Source organism: Mytilus galloprovincialis, chromosome 7 (assembly GCF_965363235.1).
Source record: "Mytilus galloprovincialis chromosome 7, xbMytGall1.hap1.1, whole genome shotgun sequence".
Lineage (NCBI taxonomy): Eukaryota > Metazoa > Mollusca > Bivalvia > Mytilida > Mytilidae > Mytilus > Mytilus galloprovincialis.
In genome coordinates this window covers 35,123,907-35,145,075 of record NC_134844.1, presented here as the reverse complement: position 1 = coordinate 35,145,075, position 21,169 = coordinate 35,123,907, and the positions used below count along the sequence as shown (strand labels likewise).

The window sequence follows — 21,169 nt, the reverse complement described above, 5'->3', positions numbered from 1 at the left end:
ATCAACAGAGGATTTAATCTTGAATTACTTTTTTTTATTATTATTTATTCGAGAGATATAATACTTTAACTTCAAATAAATATATAATTAGTCTAAAATGGACTAATCAAGCAGAAGGGGCGTAACTCGTGGTATCATACCGGCATACTGAACGGATCTAAACATGGTCTGACAATTTTGAATGTTAATTTTGAGATTTGATCTGTTTTGGTCTTACACGGTCTTAACGGATCTAAACAGCTCGCTAGAAGAATTAGTCTTGATTATTTTGACATGCCTTAACGGACTGATATACCTGATGAGACTATCGATCGGAACGGCGCCTTAACGGTCTTAAAAATCTGAACGTTTTTCTCTAGCAGTAAATCCAGTCAATTAAGATATGATCAGACCAAAATGACCGTTTCAGACTGAAATCGTGCTCCTAATGAATGATAGTAAACTTTCTCGGATATCTGAAATTTGGTACAAAATCTCTAAATGTCTTGAAGAATTCAAAAGGTTACAGAGACATTACAAACAGCGAACATGGTTTTAAATGCGTTGAGCTGGTCTAGTTAGTCTCCATTATGTATAGGAAACCAATTGCCTTATGAAAATAATTTGAATGGCCTGTCAGTGGAGCGAAATTCACTTGGACCGAATAATAGCTATATAATCGACACACCTTTCTAAATGATACAATGTATGGAAAATGAAATCACAAAACTGGTTCATTACATTCATCGTTATATGCAAAAAAGGAATCATTCCAAGATTTGGTTCTGGTTTATAGGTATATAACAACAATACGTGTATTAAGTTGCTACGGCATACATCAAATTAAAAGCCTTGTGCCTTTGATAACTATTAACTTAACTGGTACCCGTAGTTTATGTAAGTACACTAGTGCAGATCATTGGTTCGAAAAATGAATTCAACTTCATAATACATCAAATAACGGAGCAATCAGGTACTTATATTAGATTGAATATTCAAAAACTTCATACAACTGTTGAAGAAGAAAAAGAACCAAAAATGGAATCAAAGATTTGGCCAAATCTGGACAAAGTATGAAGGGTTCGAGTTGACTTCTCTTAGTCACCAAGCTGCAGGATGGTGTTTCTATTGAATCGTGACTGCTAATCTCAAGACATTGTCCATTTTAAACTGATTTGCCATGTCATAAGAATCATTTTAATGAATAAAACTCATTCCTGCTAACATTTGATACTGAACTATGTGACACATTTGTACTTTTAACAATATAACTTTGATAGAAACATTCACAAATGAAATTTAAGAACCATCACACAGATACATGAATGGAAATAAACATGTTTACACGTCCTTGTGTTCAAATGATACTAAGGTGATACATGTTACATGTATCAACATATTTTCTATTTGGTGAATCGGGTACGATGATTATCGCAGAAAAGCAGTTGCATTTGAGAGAAGCAATTACTTTTTAATTAGATATAGGAAGATGTGGTATGAGTGCCAATGAGACAACGCTTCATCAAAGTGACAATTTATAAAGGTAAACCATTATAGGTCAAGGTACGGCCTTAAACACGAAGCTATGGCTCACACCAAACAGCAAGCTATAAAGGGCCCCAATAATTACTTATGTAAAACCATTCAAACGGGAAAACCAACGGTCCAATCTATATTAAGTATATTTATCAATATCATGTGAGATAGGTTATATACGTCAGTATTTTTAGTCCGGACGTTGTCGCGGAAATACTTATAATTTGAAATGTTGACAAAATCCTGATAGTCACTCTATGTATAATAAAACAACTATAATAATCTGAGACGCATTATTCAAATAAAAGTTGTTATAATTTGAATTCAAACTCCGTCTTAAAAAAATGTTTGTGTGCCGTGTTTCTTTCAATCAAAGCAGGTTCAAGATTTAATGTGTGTAAGAAGCATCTCTGCGCAAAACCTCAAACCTGTTATGTAAACAGACCCAGAACGAGTGATGAAGTAATTTCAATTAAGATAATAATAAAAAACATCCATGGAAAAAATTCAAAATTAATGAAAAATATAAGATATTTAATATCTATGTAGGACTCTAAACAGCAATGTAACTCCAAACAGCGATGGTCTCGCTGATGTTAAATTGTTTAATGCCAAAGAGCGATGGTAGCATTGTCAAGCTATCTTGTTAATAGTTACGCCGAACTGCGATAGTTGTTACGCTGAAGTGCGACGGATTACATCAATTATATTTTCAATGTATTTCATATTTGTTGTAAAAGTTTTTTGAGAAGGAGCTTTTCGTTTTTTATATACCTTATAGAGAGCATAACCTGTTTAATTAAAAACAGTCAAGATGAATAGTCATATCATTTGAAGCCCGCAGAGTGACGTCGGTGTGTACATTATATGGAGCTTTGTAAATAACCTAGACAAAAAAAGTAGTCGTTCATACAATTGTTTAGAAATTGACGCTACATAAAAAAACTTTTCCTAAAAACATCAATGACTGAAAAAATGTTGTACTTGTCAGAAATGCAAATACTTAAGTCAGAACGAAACAAAAAAAGCAACACATGGATACGACAACTTAAATAAGAACAAGAGATAAGACAGATAACCGATATTGTTTACTGCAACTGGAGAATATATTGAATGTTTAGTATTTTTAAAATAATAACTAATAAAAACATCAAGCGATAAAAATAATTGAACATCTGTAAATTTTAAACTAGCTGTCACACGTCTTAAGATTATGTCCCGCTGTAAAAAGGAGGTAAAAGATGAAATTGTAGAAAAAATGTTTGCAAAATATTTTTTAAGAAGTAAAGAGTAGAGTTCCATATTTCATTTAAATGTCTGATGAGGAAAAATCACCTTTATGTTTTACATTTAATGAGTATGACATAACTGAAATTATTGTCATGGGAGTTAATGATTTATATGTTTTAAGAAATAGCTTAGTTGATGAGAAAAACTAATTTATGTAACAAAGTTATGACTTTTTAATTGTTTTGTCATATAGTATTTGTTATGTTATATTTTATAACAATTGCATTTTCAATATTGTTCTTGTACTTTCAAATTGCCAAAAGTTCCACCTCCTCCAAAACATCTAAATATTGTCTTATAGAATACGAATGTTGTTTAAATCTAAAAATTTTGTAAATATTGTCATGTTTGTCTAAGTAACAATTCAAAATGTGGATTTTACACCAATAAAATGATAGGATTTGATTTGATTTATAGACAATCGAACATCAGCGTGGGACCATTGTACATTGGTGCAGACCATCGTCCCCATCGCACATAAGAAAATGAAAACAAAATAAATACAAATATAAAAAATTATAAAAAAGATAAATACGAACTTAAAGGAAATAATTAATACATATCTCAATAACAAAATTAGATTCACATTACTCGGGCATCGATCGCTGCAACTGCAATAGACTTCAAATAACTAAGACCATAATGAGAAATTCAAAACCAAAGCAACTCCATTTCTTTAAAAAGGAACAAAGCAAGGAAAAAGTGTTGTGTGCTGACGCAACGTTTAGCAGTCACATATTAATCAACCGACCAGTCATCTTTCTCTATGAATAAAAACTAATTAAGTTATGAAACTGGTTCTATTTCGATACATGATAAAACTAATCACAGACACCCGACTGTTCAATAATAGTACAGGACTTATAAAATTATTGTTCTATGAATAAACAGTGTTAACATAGGAGTACCTCGCGTTTAACAGACAAAAAGTTTAATTTGGAAAATAGCAAAAATCAAATACATTACAAATAATTTAATTTACTAGGGATAAGTCGTATATCTTTGTCAAGTATTAATTGTATTTGATTTCCTGACGTTGTCACGCAAAAGAAAAACGTAGTTTGATATGATTCATAAATCCAGTATTCCCCAGTTATCATGACAGTACAAATATGTAAATGTGTATCCGGCCGTGAAACACTTTGGTACTTTATAAAGGATACTTTTCATTGATAAAAATTATAAATATATCTACATTTTATTGATAGTAAAACTTGAACTATGATGAATGCTAATGATTACACATACGATGAACCAGCTGAAGAGAAAGTATACACACAACTTGCATCCATTTCTAATGATTATCGAAAGTATGATGACTTAAAACGACCAGGCTCGCATCACTCATATTTTGAACCTCAACCAGATCCTAAACCACATCATGTATGCAAAGATGTTAAAATCAAATTTTGGATAGCATTCACAACTGTTATTATCATAGGATTAGTAGCTGGGCTAACGTACATTGTGATTAGGTTTCGTTATAATACAGAAGAATGTACTAAAGCTTACGATAGCGGAAATGCAGGCTTTCGAATATCAGAAACTAGGGCAGAATGTCCAAATGATTGGCAAACTTTTGATAATAGGTGTTATAAAGAATTCCCAGAACGGCGAACATGGTTTCAGGCTGCTGATCATTGTCGAAGCATTGGAACTGATCTTGTTAGTGTTCATACTGAAAGGGAAACCAGTTTTCTGATAAATAATTTTACACAGACGTTTCAGTGGATAGGACTCAGCAATTATCAAAATAATGGGAAGTTTGTCTGGAGTGATGGAACAATTTTGAATTATACTGACTGGAGAAATAACGAACCGAATAACTTCAATAATAACGAGAACTGTACACACCTTTTCAATTTATACCCTAAGAAGTGGAATGACAACAATTGTTTTATGTCGTTGAGATTTATTTGCAAAATGCAAGTTTATCCAAGATGTGGGCCTGGTGTGTGGATATATTACAAGGATTCTTGTTATTCATTTAATACATTACTTGATTTCGATTTTACTGATGCCCGCTCATTTTGTCGGAACAATGGTTCAGATTTAGTTATCATTGGGTCTAAAGAGGAATATAATTTTATAATAAGTCAAACTACTAAACATCAAGGTGCTGATTTTTGGATTGGATTACAGAAACTAAGGAATCAGACATACATATGGATAGATGGCAGTCATCCTACGTACCTCGCCTGGGGGATAGATGAACCCAAAGCAGATAATAATTTATGTGTCAAATCATCTAGCATGTATGGAAATTGGTATGGTGATAGTTGCAGCAATCAAAATCGGGTTGTTTGCGAGAAACGATTACTAGTCTAAAAACTGAACATTTGTAAAAAGTTTTGAAAATCAAAAATAATTTTCACTGATTTATTCTTGTTTTTTTACTTGAAACCATAAGATTATTTCTCGCCAAGTGATCACAAGATGATGAAATTTTACTGAACGAAGACCCTTCAATATTTCATTGAGTATCAATGGGACGAATAGTTGCTAAAATAATACAATGCAAAAATTTGAACGCAAAGTATTTCTCTAGATGTAATGTATAGTAGATAAAGAACGCATCGAAACTTTTAAATAATTCACCACAACTGTGCATAACAACAATTATTCCTTTTGTATATGAACCACAGTAATGTCGAACTCAATGATAAGCGTGGAAACTGTGTTTTTTTGCCTGTATCTTCTACCCGATAAAGTTCATTTGGCACTATGAATTAACCATCATTACTGTACAAGCATAAATCCGAGTTATGATAAAACCCAAGGATTATATGAATTTAGCCATATACTAATGGGCGTGTACCTAGCAAGGTTAACTGAACCACATATGCTGTTGTTTGTTAGTATATGTTAGTATGTTTTATATTTTCAGGGGAGTTTGGGTTAGTGATAAATGATATCGGTTGTACTGTAGGATATTTTATGCGTTTTACCGCTAATTATTAACCAGTTAGTATAATTATAAGCTTAACTGTCCTATCATTATAATAGGTGTCAATACATTATTTTACCCAAAATAGTCACCCCGGTCCATTATGACTTTTACCCGGTCCATTATGACTCATATCCGGTCCATTATTGATTTGTTGCCAGTCCTTTATGAGCACGTGCAATAATGTTGAAAAACCAAAAAAAAATGGCTGACATCAGTGTCCGCTTCGATTTCAATTTTATGTTTTGAAAAGATCTGTGCAACTTTTCTGTGGAATTACCTACAAGTCCAGGACTGCGTAACTTCTTTTAGCAACATTTTGCGTGCTATATTTAGAACCGGAACTCTATAGACGCAGACGACAGTACAGTATGGCAGGCCTTGTTCCTGCAAAAATATCGGACAGATACGCCAAGAATGGCGAAGACATGCTTGATGTTTTGTCTCATGACATAATGAGGTACGAAATGCTTGCAGAGAAGGAGACGTTCGACGCTCTTACCTCCGTCCTGCAAGGGGAACAATCCCATTACAATGTCGAGCTACATGAAATCGAAGTAAACCGCTTGAACAATGACAACAACAACAATGACGAAGGTGATCCGACGGAAACACACGAGCAGCGTGACACAGGAAGCAGTAGATTTAGATCAGTTTCCAATGAGGACACAGACGAATTTCTCAGGAAAAATGTAAATAAAAACACGGACTACAAAACAAGATCAGATGTTAAAACTTTCTACACCTGGGCACAGCAAGTAGGAGAGTTTAGAGAGCTGCAGATGATTCCGTTTAAGGAACTAGATGCTATTTTAGCCCGGTTTTACTTAGGTTAGTTTAAAAGTTTTTTACTTCAACTTAAAGACTCCTAAAAATATGTTATTATGGTAATGATTTTTGATAAAATAGATTTGTACATGCTTTAGCCAGCTTCGTGACGGCTTACGGATAGGAACATGTATACTGAATTTTTTAGTCTGTCCAATATCATTCAGGACATCTTGTTTATATTTTGTAATATCAGTCTGTCCGTCCTATACTAACTTTTGAATTTCAGCTGAAGTTACGCTTGTATGTAGGCTGAATCCTTGCAAACAGCTAGTCAGATCTTCATTGAATTTTGTACACTCATTCAAAATAAGAAAATTAAAATGAAAATTCAATACAAGTTAACAATTTCATAGCACAATTTACCGTGTGAGACATCTGTGTTTTCTTGTTGATATCAATTGATTTTTGTATGATACATGTATATTTTTTGTATTTCATGTAAATTTTGTACATACAGAGTGAGGATACAGGCTGAATGGGGTTAATGTTCACTTTTTTTATGTTTCTATTTAAAGGTGTAAGGAACAAAGAGGGACAGGAGTATGAACCAGACACGCTTACAGGATTCCAGAATAGTATTGAGAGACACCTGAAAAACAATAAAGTTGTAGTGGATTTGAAAAGAAATGACGATTTCAGCCATTCAAGAAAGGTGCTCGAGGCCAAAAGAAAGCAATTGAAACAAGAGGGAAAAGGGAATAAAAGAAATAGAGCTGAACCTATACACACAGGAAATCCAAAATCTTTATGACAAACAGCTGCTTGGTTCAGGTACCATTAATTTATTTTTACAAATGTACATTTTTGTACATCACAATAGATACTGAATATTGGATTTCAATATTTAAAAAAACATGGTGCTATATCAATTTTGATGAAAGTTTTGGGATATAACAGATTTAGTGTCATACAGGAGACATTGTACTGCATTTGTACAAATAGCATGAATATAGTTATTGATTTTCCTACAAACATGACATCTGGCTCAACAATGGTGTTTTCTTCGGATTCAGAGGTCGTCAGGAGCATGCATCCCTCCTTCTTGGAGACCTTACTATGAAGCAAGACTCCAATGGGAAAGAATATGTGGAATTTAATGGTTAGTTCATAGCACATGTTGTGCACATATGGTACACAAAATTTTCATTTACATTGCAGTTTATCAGAGGTAATTTTAATAACTTGTTGGGGCATATAATTTTATTCATGTCTGTTTCTCCTTACGCCTGATACAAATTTTCATCTGACATAAGCTTTTACCCACATGTTTACGCTTATTTCGTGCAACTGTCTGTTTGTTTGTGTGTCGTTAACACACAAACCATTAAAGTTTTGTTCAACAACAATAATAAACTGCTATCTATTTAGCATAAAGTGTCATTCCAGTGTCCTAATGATGTTTGATATTGAAAGCATGTGTTTGTTTTTATAATTTTTCAGAGAGAACAACTAAGACGAGAACTGGCGCCAAGTCGTCTGACTATAGAGCAGTAGCACCTAAAATGTTCGAACAAAAAGAAAACCCAAACTGTCCGATAAAAATGTTAAAATTGTACATCAGCAAAAGACCAGCAGATCTTCAAAATGACCCATCATCCAAGTTTTATTTAAGACCTTTGGACAAACCTAAGGAAGATGTATGGTATTCACATCAATGTATTGGGAAGAACAAATTGGGGACTATGATGAAAACTATGGCCGAGGCCGCACAGTTATATGGCCGTAAAGTCAATCATTCAACCCGTAAAACTTTTGCAACCAGTTTGTTACATTCAGAGCGCCCACCTACTGAAGTTGCCCAGCTAGGCGGATGGAAAGGAATCTCGACACTCACACACTATAATTTTCCGTCTATGAAACAACAAGACCAGGCATCAAATATCATATCAAATGTTGTCATTCCTCCATGTTCCAGCAATCAGAATGAAACGGCACCTGAGAATTCAGATAAGGATACCAGTGACTGTCCTGAATATGATATTCACATTGTTTCCTCTCAAGAAAAAACTCTTGATATTCATTATGACAAGGAAAATGATTCAGAGCTATCTATGTTTGAAAATCCATCTCAGGCTTCTAGCAGTGTTAACAATAGTAAAAGTAACATGATTGCCAATAGAAAAGACTGCAGTAATCCATTCAGTATTCTAACTGGCGCTGTTATTAATGGTGGAGTCATAAATCTAAACATATTTTCTGGGAAGAGGAAACGGGATGACTTTTCCAGCTCTCAAGAGTCTTAATAATTATCAGACAAGTTCCTAATTCAATCTGTATTTGTTGTCCTTGTTGAAAAATTTTGTTATCAGTAAATAATTAAGAAAATATACAATTCCATTTTTATTGCCTCAGAACTGGTTAATAAAAGTATTAAGAAATGGGTAATTTAATAATGGACTGGTTATATATCCTCGGTCCGTAATAACGGCCCGCGGATTACTGTAATCCTTGGGCCGTTATTACAGACCTTGGATATATAACCAGTCCATTATAAAATTACCCATTTATTAATACTATATTCTTTTATGTGTTAGTGACGAAGTAACTACTCTACAAACGAACAAAAACATCTTTAGTATTCAATGCAAAATAACAAAATAACAATGATTTAACGCGCTCAAGGAAAACAAAAAATAAGAAGGATCGGTTAAGATACACGTTTTACATGAAAGGAAGGTAATTTTTTTTCTTAAAAATATTCCTGGAACCAATAGATTAAATAGAGATGTTGATAGGCAACCTAAATGATCAAACACATGCTTGTACTACATGATACCGTATAGCGGGTTATTTTCGCGGGGCGTACATTTTCGCTTAGATTCGCGGATACAACAAAGTCGATAAAATAAATTCCGCCGATTTAAAAGTGTTCATGCAAAGGTATTGATAAAAATTTTGAATCCGCAAAAATAATAAACGCAAAATATTTCGTATACCTTATTTAATGAAAATTGCGAAATTTAACACCCACGAAAATAACCCGCTATATGGTATTAAGTTGGTAGACTGATCATGGTTTATCATAAAATTGAGAAAGGAAATGTATGGGGAACGTGTCAAAGCGACAACAACCCGACCATAGAACAGACAGCAGTCGAAGACCACAATGGGTCTTCAATATAGCGAGAAACTAACGCACCCGGAGGCGTCCTTCAGCTAGCCCCTAAACAAAAATGTATATTCGTTCAGTGATAATGGAAGTCATTCTAAACTCCCAATTACACTCAAGAAACAAAAATTAAAAATCATACAAGTTTAACAAAGGCTGTGCATTTGTTATTTGAAATGTTGATTAAATCTTGATTGTCACACTAGTCGTAAGAGAACAAATAGAAAAACCAAAGGCAAATTTACAAAATAATGTTGTTCGAGATCAACCCTTTGTCAGAAACAGATCTTCAGGAATAAATCTAAAACCGTCCGGAAAAAGTAAAATCACAAAAATACTGGACTCCGAGGAAAATTCAAAACGGAAAGTCCCTTATCAAATGGATAAATCAAAAGCTCAAAGACATACAACGATTGGACAACAACTGTCTTATTAATTCCTGACTTGGTACAGGCTTTTTCTAAGGTAAGAAATGTTGTTAAACCTGGTTTTATAGCTTAAACCTCTCACTTGTACGACAGTCTCAGTAAATTCCATTATATGGACAACGATGTGTGAACAAAACAAACAGAAATAACAGGATAAGATTTTCAAATAATGGTATAGGAGAACAGCTGATATAGACTTCGAACAAAACTAAAAAATATCAGAATGACATACAACGTTCAACGTACAACTATACACCATGATTTCCCTTGAAAAATGGCATGAATGTAGGTATTTCTGAAGTATCAGTATTTTGTATTCCATTTGTGGAACCGACATTTTACAACTTGCAAGAAACAATTCGACGATAAGGTGCATTCTATTATGTCATTATTGAAGGAAAAAAATTATTGTGGGTAAGACAAGTGAAACTACTGATAGAAATTCAACCAAATCAAGATGGCTTCAATAAACAACTATAAAGAACGACTTCAGCTTAAAGGACCTTTTACTATTGCTTTGACTTTTTATCAGATATTCGGAATCCTCTAGTTGTATCCATGCTAGTGTCTATTAAAAATTTTCCCGAGTATCCTTACTTTTCTTTTCATAATATTCATTTATATTGTTTAAAAAAACGTTTTGGAAAATCTTATATAATCTTTGTCATTTTGTTTTTATAGGATTTTTTCAACAAGAAAGGGGCCAATATTGGATATATGAAAAATCTATAAAGAGACAATTCCCGACAAATTTTCAATGGTTTATATCTCAAAACAAGCATACGAACCCTTCATTTTTTCTGCTTTTCTAGTTCCTTCATTTATATACTATCAATTTATTACAGTCTTTTAAAAAGTTTTTTTTAAATTTTGAAACAGAGTAGCAAAGATCCTTAACATTTTGAAACTCTGGTTCAATAACGCCTTTGTCTACATATATCAAGAAATTTATGATCGGAATCAGAAAAAAAGAAGAATACTGTTACCACTAGATTGTATGCAGTTAATAAACTGATGGTTGAAGAATTTTACAATAGATAATTCAATGGCAAATTGATATCAAGCTCAGAATTTTGTTATGCTAACGCATGACACTGAAAAGACTTGCACACAACCAGAACAAACAAAAACCCAACCCATATCTGTTTTAAGAAGAAAGAGAGGAGTAACTAATTAAAGAAATACAATCAAGAAACCTGTCAAAATTGTAAAGCTGATAGCGATATTGATCATTGAGAATTGACATTTTTTCAGAAAGAGTATAAAGATGAATTTTAGAAACTGTTTACAGTATGTGTTATCCATATAACGGAACTATGATAAACTGTCATACAAATAACAGGTTAAGCTAGCTATTAACACAAACAATAATGTTGTAACAGCCGTTGTCGTCGGATTATTTCTTGATTGTATCAACTGTATGGACTTCTTCTTTTTGAATGTAACTTGAAGGCCTATATATTTTGTTAAACTTTTTGTATACAGAGATACAGATTATTAGTAGTTCATATAAAGAGGGGCGAAAGATACCACAGAGACAGTCAAAATAAACTGACAACGCAATGGTTAAAAAAGAAAAGACAAATAAAAGTACTCAACAAGCAACATAAAAAACTAAGCTACACAAATTCCACCAAAAAATGAACTTATAGGTGCTCCGGTTCGGGAAACAGATAATGCACCACATGTGGAACCTGTCGTGTTACTCATGTGTTTAACTGCATATCGATGTCAAATGTCGAATCCTAATGCAAACTAATTGCTTTTATAACAAACAAAACATCCATAATGTATATTTCATAATGGACACAATGTTTTTTAACGTTGCGATGTAGCCTTTTTTACGCAGACGGAGGGAGGTTTCTGATGGACATCATTTTTCATATTTACACAAGTACTTAGGAAGAGTGTTTTTGTTATGATCCGTACACAAATCTCAATTAAAATAACAGACTCATAAAGCAATAAACATGACGTGTTTTTTTGTAAGCATACAACTTATTCATTCCACTTATCCTCACCGTAAATTAGAATCAGACGATGAATGTTTTGGGAAAACAGTACTATTTATTTTGCCATAGGCGACAATACTAACATTTTCTAAATTTACCGCTTTTTATAATAAAATCCTGGATAAATAGTTATGTGTTGTGTTAGTACTTTATTATTCTATTTTGAAAATTGAAGCCAAATAATATCATGTCCAATTTCCAACGGATCTTGTTTATGTAATCCATGCCCACCTTTAATTTACAATTAAATTTATGAAATTTTGGAAGCCTTTTCGAATAATTCTCTAGAAAATATTTTAAAAGGTTTTAAAATGTATATTGTAAAAATACACACTGCAGCTATTCATTAAAAAAATATTTTACCCTTACAGCCAATCACAACGCTCCAAACTTGAATTCCTTCACCTGCCTTGGGTACACAAAAGGCCACCCGAATGCTGGGAAAATGAATTAGTACCGTTTTACCAATTGTAAAATGGCGAATAAATATGATATGAATAGGGTTACATCCCAGTTAACTAAAAACAATTTAAATAAGAAAACAAAAAACCCAACTCTATTTTATTTATATTGGATAGGTATGAGATTAAGTTGATTTCCGGACATTGTCATACACTGAAATATATGTAGATTTGTTGATTTCTAAAAATCCCGTCTTTCATATTTGCTATTTTTAAGTACACTTAATCGCTCGAGGCAATAATCCTCAGTTATATCTATACAAAAATGTTAAAGTGCATCTGCATGATTAATATTGTGTTGTTTCTTTATAAAGGTAAATATTCATGGGAGACGATATAGCCAGGTTTTATGAAAAGTAATTGAAATATAATGAAAACTAGTAATCATATTTACGACGAACCTACTAATGAAAGAGGATATACACAACTTGCTTCAATTTCAGATAATGTTCAAAAGTATGACGACTTAAAGCAATCAGTCTCGCATCACTCATATTTTGAACCTCAACCAAACCCTCAACCATATGTGAAAAAAGATGTGAAAGTAAGATTGGATGTGTCTAATGTTCATGATAAAAAAAGCAAAGTGTTTCATAAGAATATGGATAGCGTTCACTACTGTTATCATAATAGGATTAGTAGCTGGGCTAACATACATTGTGATTCAATCTCGCTACAATACAGAAGTATGTGATATATCTAAAAATGTAGGTTTTTCGGATATCAAATATTTGGACAGAATGTCCAAGTGATTGGAAGAAGTTCGATAATTGGTGTTATAAAGAATTTCCAGAACGTCGAACATGGTTTCAGGCACGTGACTGATCTAGTTAGTGTTCATAAGGAAAAGGAAAATAATTTTCTAATAACAAATTTTACACAGACATCTCCGTGGATATAACAATGAGAAATATGTCTGGAGTGACGGAACAATTTTTAAATTTACTGATTGGGGAGAATCAGAAACGAATAACTTCAATAATAACGAAAACTGCGCCCAACTTTTGAAACCTGACTCTCAAAAGTGAAATGACAACAATTGTTTTATGTCGTTGAGGTTTATATGCAAAACGCAAATTTATCAAAGATGTGGGCCTGGGGATTCGTTATATTATAAGAATTCTTGTTATTCAATTAATACATTACTTGATGTTGATTTTACAGAAGCCCGTACATTTTGTAAGAAAAATGGTTCAGATTTAGTTATGATTGGGTCTAAAGAGGAATACAATTTTATAATAAGTCAAACTACAAAACACCAAGGTGCTGATTTTTGGATTGGATTACAGAAACACAGGAATCAGACATACAGCTGGATAGATGGCACTTATCCTACGTACCTCGCCTGGGGGATAGATGAACCCAGAGCAGATAATAATGTATGTGTCAACTCATATACCATGTATGGAAATTGGTATGGTGATAGTTGCAGGAATCAAAATCGGGTTGTTTGCGAGAAACGATTAGTTTGAAATGAGTAATTTGTCAATTGTGTAAGGCAGGCGAATGCATGGTTCGAATTATATGTTTTTGCTTTATTTGTTTTTAGTTTCTGCCTCAATAGCATATTAAATGTTCTTTTTATATACTTTTGCGATACACTTTATAACAAAACTGTATGCATATGGTTTCTAATTTTGAATGAATTGTTTATTATTAATTTATATTTATGTTACAAACAAACACAATAATAAACCGATAAAACGAGTGAATTTCTAATAAGATTAAAAATGCCTGTGGGCCTTACCAATCATTACATTCACAGGTGTTCCATACATAATTAAACCATCAAACGCTTCTTTAAACATTTTAGTGACTATAAAGCGTGTTAACAATATATATAATCTTAAATATATTGATATTGGTTTGAGAGTACATTGCAGAGAACATAACAGCAATCTTGACTGATAAACTAAAATTCAATAAAACCATCGTTCGTCATTGGCTTTAGGTTCCGGGAAGTGAAATACATATATAGAGCTGAGGTATATACGTCGCAGAGACAGCGAATGAACAATAGAAATAGCTAAGATATTAAGAAGTCTATACATAGGTATGATACATTGTACATTATACGAAAATTAAGGTTGATTTATAAACATACATTTGTTAATTAGATTAATAATTGCAAGGTAACAAATCGGAGGCATTAGTTCGCTCAAACCGACCTTCCTTAAAGTGTCTGTAAATTAGATTAGGTTTATTCTTTAGAAAGGCTTATTGATACGCAAACTAGAACGAAGAATTTTAAAATGGGTTAAAACTATATCCTCGTTCTGTAAAATTCAGATGATTGAAAAAAGAGTTTGGTTTTCACGTCGTAAAATTGCAGGGTAACTACAAATACACTTTTGTAGAAAAGGAGCGCAGTCTTATTCATGTCACTACTTAATCGTTGTTACTAACGAAAAATATCATCTCAGCAATACTATTCAATATAAATGATTTAACATTCGTTAAATAATATGGTCTGATCTGAGCTACGCCTGTATTGTTTTATGGACGTAATTACGGAAATGAAAATTGTAATCTGAAGTGCTGGATAAAACCGTATCGTCACATTAGTCATTAAAGTACAAATATTATAACCTGAGTCGTATAAAGCATTAAGATAGTTTTATTTAGTGTAGTCTTTCTTCGACCTCTTGTTTATGTAGTCCCTGCATACCTTTGGTATTTTTTTTAACTCTTTATATAACTTTGAATTATGCCATAAAGCTTTCAGTTGCCGAACTTACTAATGTCTTTTTAGTTCAACACACAACTTCAAATGTCATATATTTATTCGTAATTTTAATTTTACGCTACTGTGTGTATTTCATGAAGAACAATGATAATATATATAGGAAGATGTGGCATGAGTTTTAATGGGACAACTCTCCATCCAAGTAACAGTAACAGTTACCAACATCAGTAGACAGTTAACAGTAAACCGTTATTGGTCAAGGTACGGCCTTCATCATGGAGCAATGTAAAGCTAAGTAAATTGTTAAACAGCATTTAGTGCAATAAAGATGCATTAATTGTTTTAGAAAAAAAAAGAACTGCAGTTTATTAATTTACTGTGAAATAATTTTGTTGTTAGGCGTTTAAACTTTCTGTTGATATAAGAAATTGAAAACAACACGTTTAACAATTTGTTGCGTCCGAATCGCCTTTCTGGATTCACCTTCATCAGGAACGATCAAAGCCAAACACATAAACACGTGTATAAAACAAAATGGTGAGGTCTAACTACCAATAGGATATTCGCGTTTCTGATTTGAGTCATTCTGATGTTTGGAGACAGCATATGCATACCTGCTCGAATTAGTAATAGACCACACATAGTCATGACATTTCATATATTTCTTTTTTGTGAAGTAAAAGAGATTATTAGCAGAACTTAAAACGAACGTGTTTTATCCCGAATTCAGCTAGTGGGTTGCAATGACGTACACAATTAAAAATATTCTCAATCAAGAATTCACCTGTTACAATAACGTATATACAAATATATATATCAATATGATAGATGTATTATAAATCAGACATACAAAAGACTATAGATAAAAGTAATCACACGAACAAAATCTTTTTGTATTGATGAGCCGAATTAAGATACCATATTAGGTACAACTTTTAGGAATTTTGGGTCCTCGATGCCATTCAACTTTAAACTTGTTTGATCTGAGCCTCACTGATGAGTGATATGTAGACGAAACTCGCGTCTGACGTATGAAATTATAAGCCTGGTACCTTTGATTTCTAATTAGATAAAGTATCAAAATCAATTATGTATGCAAATTGGAACTGCAGAAACGAAAACCGTGTTGTAGAAATGTAAAAGGATATCACTAGAACCCTTTACTTAATATGAAACATGTGAAATACATGTAGTAGTACTTAGTATTTGAACATTTCAATGATAACTTTTCGTAAATATTTACTAATCAACATAGTTTTTTTTTATTCCGCACAGTACAGCGTATAGAATATACATTTTACATTACTTTTTGAATGCATTAGTGTTATCTTAATTACAATGATTATACAAAATACACATATGAGGAATTAATGATTTCTCATTTAGTGACCACAATCAGATGCAATGTGACTGAACGAAGGAACCTACATATTTCAACTAATATCAACGGAATGATTAGGCGCTGAAAACCTTACAACAAATAGACTTGAACGCTAACCATATCAATGCTTGTAATACATGCTAGACAGAGAACGTAATAAAACAATCAAACTAAAAAAATCAAGGGTTGTAGAATATAAACAACAGTGTCGTAATGGAAAAAAAGACAACAAATTACTTAAACAAATATTTACAAATTTCCTAAGAAAAAATTAAGATTGAACATACGAGACTCAATTGTAAGTGGGTTTGAGTCCGAAAAGGTCAAGGAGTAAATACTTGAAAGTGAAGGGTTTAAATCAGATTATTGCCTGTTTATAATAACAACGAAAAGGAAACATTTAAAAACTAATAAAATGAAAATAGCATTACAAGTGTAATATTTTGTATAAGTGATAGGTCAGATAATTTAATTAAGTATAAACAATATTATAACGGACATAATTAATTGTCGTTTTTATTGACTGATGAAATATGGGTTTTTACACTAGTCATGCATTTTATCATCCTTTGCGCATGATACAACGTGACTTTGTGAATAAAAGTGTGTGATGAAAGGCAGTCATTTAAACAAAAAAGCGTTTATAATGGATTGTAAAAGAAATGACGAATATAATACATACGAAGAACCTATTGACGAAAATGGATATACACATCTTGCTCCCATTTCAGACAATTCTCGAAAATATGACGATTTGAAACCTTCTGTATCGCACCACTCATATTTTGAACCTCAAACAGATCCAGAGGCATATCAAACATGTAGAGATGCCAAGGTAAAATTGAAAATATCTGTTATTTCTGATAACAAATCTAAATGTCGTATAAAGTTATGGATAGGGTTTACCACTGTCATTATATTAGCGTGTGCATTGACAGCTGGGCTGACGTACATTGTAACACAATCTCGAAACAACACGAGTGTGCATATTCCTTCAATCGAAAGCGGAAATAAGGACAATGAAAACAAAGGTTTCCAGATATCAGAAATAAGGGTCGAATGTCCAAATGACTGGAAGACATTTGATAATTGCTGTTATAAGGAGTTTCCAGAACGTCGAACATGGTTTCAGGCACGTGACTATTGTCGAAGTATTGGAACCGATCTAGTAAGTGTTCATAATGAAAGGGAAAGCAATTTTCTAAGCAAAAATGTTACACGGACTTATAAAATTATGTGGATGGGACTCAGCAATTTTCAAAACAATGGGAGGTATGTCTGGAGTGACAGAACGATTTTAAATTATACTCATTGGGGACCATCAGAACCGAATAACCTCAATGATAACGAAAACTGCGCAGAGACAAACTATCGAACGTGGAATGACAACAATTGTTTTTTGTCGTTCAGCTTTATATGCAAAATGCAAATAAATCCAAAATGTGGGCCTGGTGATTGGATATATTATAACAATTCTTGTTATTCAATTGATCTATCACTGGCTAATTTTACTGAAGCTCGTAACCTTTGTAAGAACAATGGTGCTGATTTAGTTATCATTCGTTCGAAAGAGGAATACAATTTTATAGTAAGTCACACTTCTAAGCAATCAGCAGGTGTTGATTTTTGGATTGGATTACAGAAACTTAAGAATCAGTCATACAGATGGATAGATATCAGTTATCCGACTTACCTCCCCTGGCGAAAAGAACCTCAAGGAGATAATGATTTTTGTATTAAATCATCTTTCGATCAAGGCATATGGTCTGGTGATAATTGCAATAATACCAATCACTTTATTTGTGAAAAACATTTACTATGAATTGTTCCAACGTTAAAACCCCTATAATAGTAGAACGACGGTGTAGATACACAAAACCAGAAAAGATTTTGTATGCTTTTTAAAAAATGTCTTAAAGGGGAATTTAAATTATTCCGTTGTAGTTATTTTTATTTGAATTCAATTGAAGAAAAAAAGAATCGAAAAAATACCGAACTCCAATGAAAGTTCAAAACGGAAAGTCCCCAATCAAATGCATAATCAAAATTACAAATACATCAAACGAATGGACATCAACTGTCATATTCCGGACTTGTTACAGGCATTTTCTTATGTAGAAAATGGTTGATTGAACCTGTTTTTATAGCGCTAAATCTCACCCTTGTATGACAGTCGCTTCAAACTCCATTATATTGACAACGATGCGTGAATAAAACAAACAGACTAAGGAGTGCATGTTTAGTGAAAATAATACGATACAATGAACACTGAACAAAGCTACTGAGATCCTTATTTAAAACCAACACTTTGCTTTTATGTTTGTCAATATCTTTATATCTAGCTCTAGACTAAGTGTTTTTTTCTATTTAGTGGTAGCAATCCGACAATAAGATTCATTTGAAAATTTCAGGGCTGATATAACTTGATCTTATGAAATTTTTAACCTCACATCAGATGTGCTCAAAATGCTTTAGTATAGCTCGTATGCAAAATTAAGGAGTAAAACCAAAGACTGGTCGACTCGGAAGGAGAATAATGTGTCAGGTTAAGTTGACATGTCTTCGTTTGAATTATCATGTTTTATCACAAATTTGTTACGAAAACGTTGGGTTTTGCATATGTAATAACATCCATATTTGCCCTGGTATCATCCCTCGGCCCATATCGTCCCTCGGCTAAAGCCTCGGGTCAATATGGGAGTCACGGGATGATACCAGGGACAATATGAAAAATGTCATGTTATAATCTATACTTATTACAAATTTTGTACTCTTGTACATTTTTGCATGGTCAATTTTGTCGGAATTCAAGGTTGGTTATTTGCCATCGGGGCAAATATCGATATAAGCCCTTAAAAATCCTTATTTTGCCCTCGACTTTGAATTCCGGTAACATTTCACTCAAAAACTATTTATATGGTATACAAAATTTTGTACTCTTGTACATTTTTGCATGGTCAATATTGTCGGAAGTCAAGGTTGGTTATTTGCCATCGTAGCAAATATCGATATCTAAATGGTTTTTTTAAATTTTTGTTGAAATATTAAACATCTTTTTATATATGCTTTCTTTTTTCTCCATCTTGAAAATATGTAATACATATATTATTACATGTCATTTTCCATATTGACCCAGAAATCAGCCCTCGACCGATAGCAATCTCTCCGGCTAAGGCCCTCTGGCTTGATATGGGAGTCTAGGGCCGATACCAGGGCCACTATGAAGAATGCCATGTTATAATTTATAAAAAAAATCCGGCTTAGGATGTCGGTCTACTACAAGACAGGTTAAATATTCATAACAAATTAACATGTTCTCCTTCGAGTATGCATAATAATTTGCCCCTGGACGTCCAGCTTCCATCCATAATCATCTAACTGAAGCTGTGCACTAAATGCAGGAAAGCATAATAAAAAACTGCACGCAAATGAAATGCACCAAGTTGAAGTCCATCCCAAATATCCTTTTATCCTTTTTTAAAAAGGGGTGGAGAGGGGCGTGTAGCCGAGTCTCTTGGCCGGTAAGCTCGACTTAAGTTTTAATTGAATAGAATTAGTAGTGTTTCTACCAAGAGTCTGTTGTTCTCTTCGGGCACTTCGGCTTCCTTCACCAATATAAACGCACCGCCACGAAATAATGTGTTGAAAACTAACTTCAAAGTGGCATTTGACACCAATCAATTAACTATTAAATTAATAAATCAATCAAGCAATCATACTGGTATCACTATTCAAGAGTAGATGATATGTAGCTAGCTATTATTCGTGTGTTTCTCTGTCCTATATGTTCTCCCATTTATTTGTATTGTAGTCCTGTCATGTAATGTTGTCATTTAAATATTATATTTAGCATTGTCATAAAAGCGGGAGGTTTAGCTGGTAATAGCACCAGGTTCAACCCACCAATATTTTTTTAAATATCCTGTACCAAGTCAGGAAAATTACTATTGTTATATTATAGGTCGTTTCTGTGTGTGTTACATTTGAGTGTTGTGTTTCTGTTGTGTCGTAGTTCTCCGATTATATTTGATGTGTTTCCCTCAGTTTTAATTCATTGCCCGCATATGTTTTTTTCTCAATCGGTTTATGAATTTCGAACAGCGGTATACTACTGTTGCCTATAAGTTTCGTTATGAAATGTTTTTAAAACAGACTTTGAGTTCATTGGTTTTTTTTTGCAATGAAAAGAAATAAGAAGATGTAGTATGAATACCAATGAGACAACTCTACATCCAAGTCACAATGTGTAAAACGTAAACAAGTATAGATCAAAGAACGGTCTTCAAAAAGGAGCCTTTGTTGAAACTAAACAGCATGCTATAAAGAGCCCAAAATTTGTTTTATCATATTTTCCCGCAACCGATATTTTTTTTAAAATAGCTCCAGTAATAATTGATCTTAATCTTTCTCCGAAACGTTGGAAACGTTAATTTTATTCAATTGCACTCTCTCACTTTTTCTTTAGAATGCACTTGCGCTAGCGATAGTCACATATTTAAGCTGGAATAA

The 21,169-nt window shown here is 32.9% G+C and overlaps 3 protein-coding genes across 3 annotated transcripts; all 3 read left to right on the top strand.

Moving 5' to 3' along the window:
• Window positions 1-687: 687 nt before the first annotated feature.
• LOC143084190 (C-type mannose receptor 2-like) lies at window positions 688-5,183 on the top strand. The gene is made up of 2 exons (XM_076260601.1): window positions 688-775; window positions 4,028-5,183. The coding sequence occupies exons 1-2, from the start codon at window positions 688-690 to the stop codon at window positions 5,131-5,133; spliced, it is 1,194 nt and encodes a 397-aa protein (XP_076116716.1). The 3' UTR covers window positions 5,134-5,183.
• A 2,385-nt stretch (window positions 5,184-7,568) lies between these two features.
• LOC143082865 (uncharacterized) lies at window positions 7,569-9,010 on the top strand. The gene is made up of 2 exons (XM_076258824.1): window positions 7,569-7,682; window positions 8,024-9,010. Exons 1-2 carry the CDS (start codon window positions 7,640-7,642, stop codon window positions 8,824-8,826), a joined length of 846 nt encoding a protein of 281 aa, XP_076114939.1. The 5' UTR covers window positions 7,569-7,639; the 3' UTR covers window positions 8,827-9,010.
• An 8,190-nt stretch (window positions 9,011-17,200) lies between these two features.
• Window positions 17,201-18,546, top strand: LOC143082862 (macrophage mannose receptor 1-like). The gene has a single exon (XM_076258821.1). It carries the CDS (start codon window positions 17,271-17,273, stop codon window positions 18,480-18,482), a length of 1,212 nt encoding a protein of 403 aa, XP_076114936.1. The 5' UTR covers window positions 17,201-17,270; the 3' UTR covers window positions 18,483-18,546.
• The last annotated feature ends 2,623 nt before the right edge of the window (window positions 18,547-21,169 follow it).

Bases quoted from the DNA above. Each gene is read 5' to 3' on its own strand.
- LOC143084190 (XM_076260601.1), top strand. From the start codon at position 688: ATGGAAAATGAAATCACAAAACTGGTTCATTACATTCATCGTTATATG. The intron at 776-4,027 runs GTATATAACAAC...AAACTTGAACTA, and splicing joins GATTTGGTTCTGGTTTATAG to TGATGAATGCTAATGATTAC.
- LOC143082865 (XM_076258824.1), top strand. From the start codon at position 7,640: ATGAAGCAAGACTCCAATGGGAAAGAATATGTGGAATTTAATG. The intron at 7,683-8,023 runs GTTAGTTCATAG...ATAATTTTTCAG, and splicing joins AGAATATGTGGAATTTAATG to AGAGAACAACTAAGACGAGA.
- LOC143082862 (XM_076258821.1), top strand. From the start codon at position 17,271: ATGAAAGGCAGTCATTTAAACAAAAAAGCGTTTATAATGGATTGTAAA.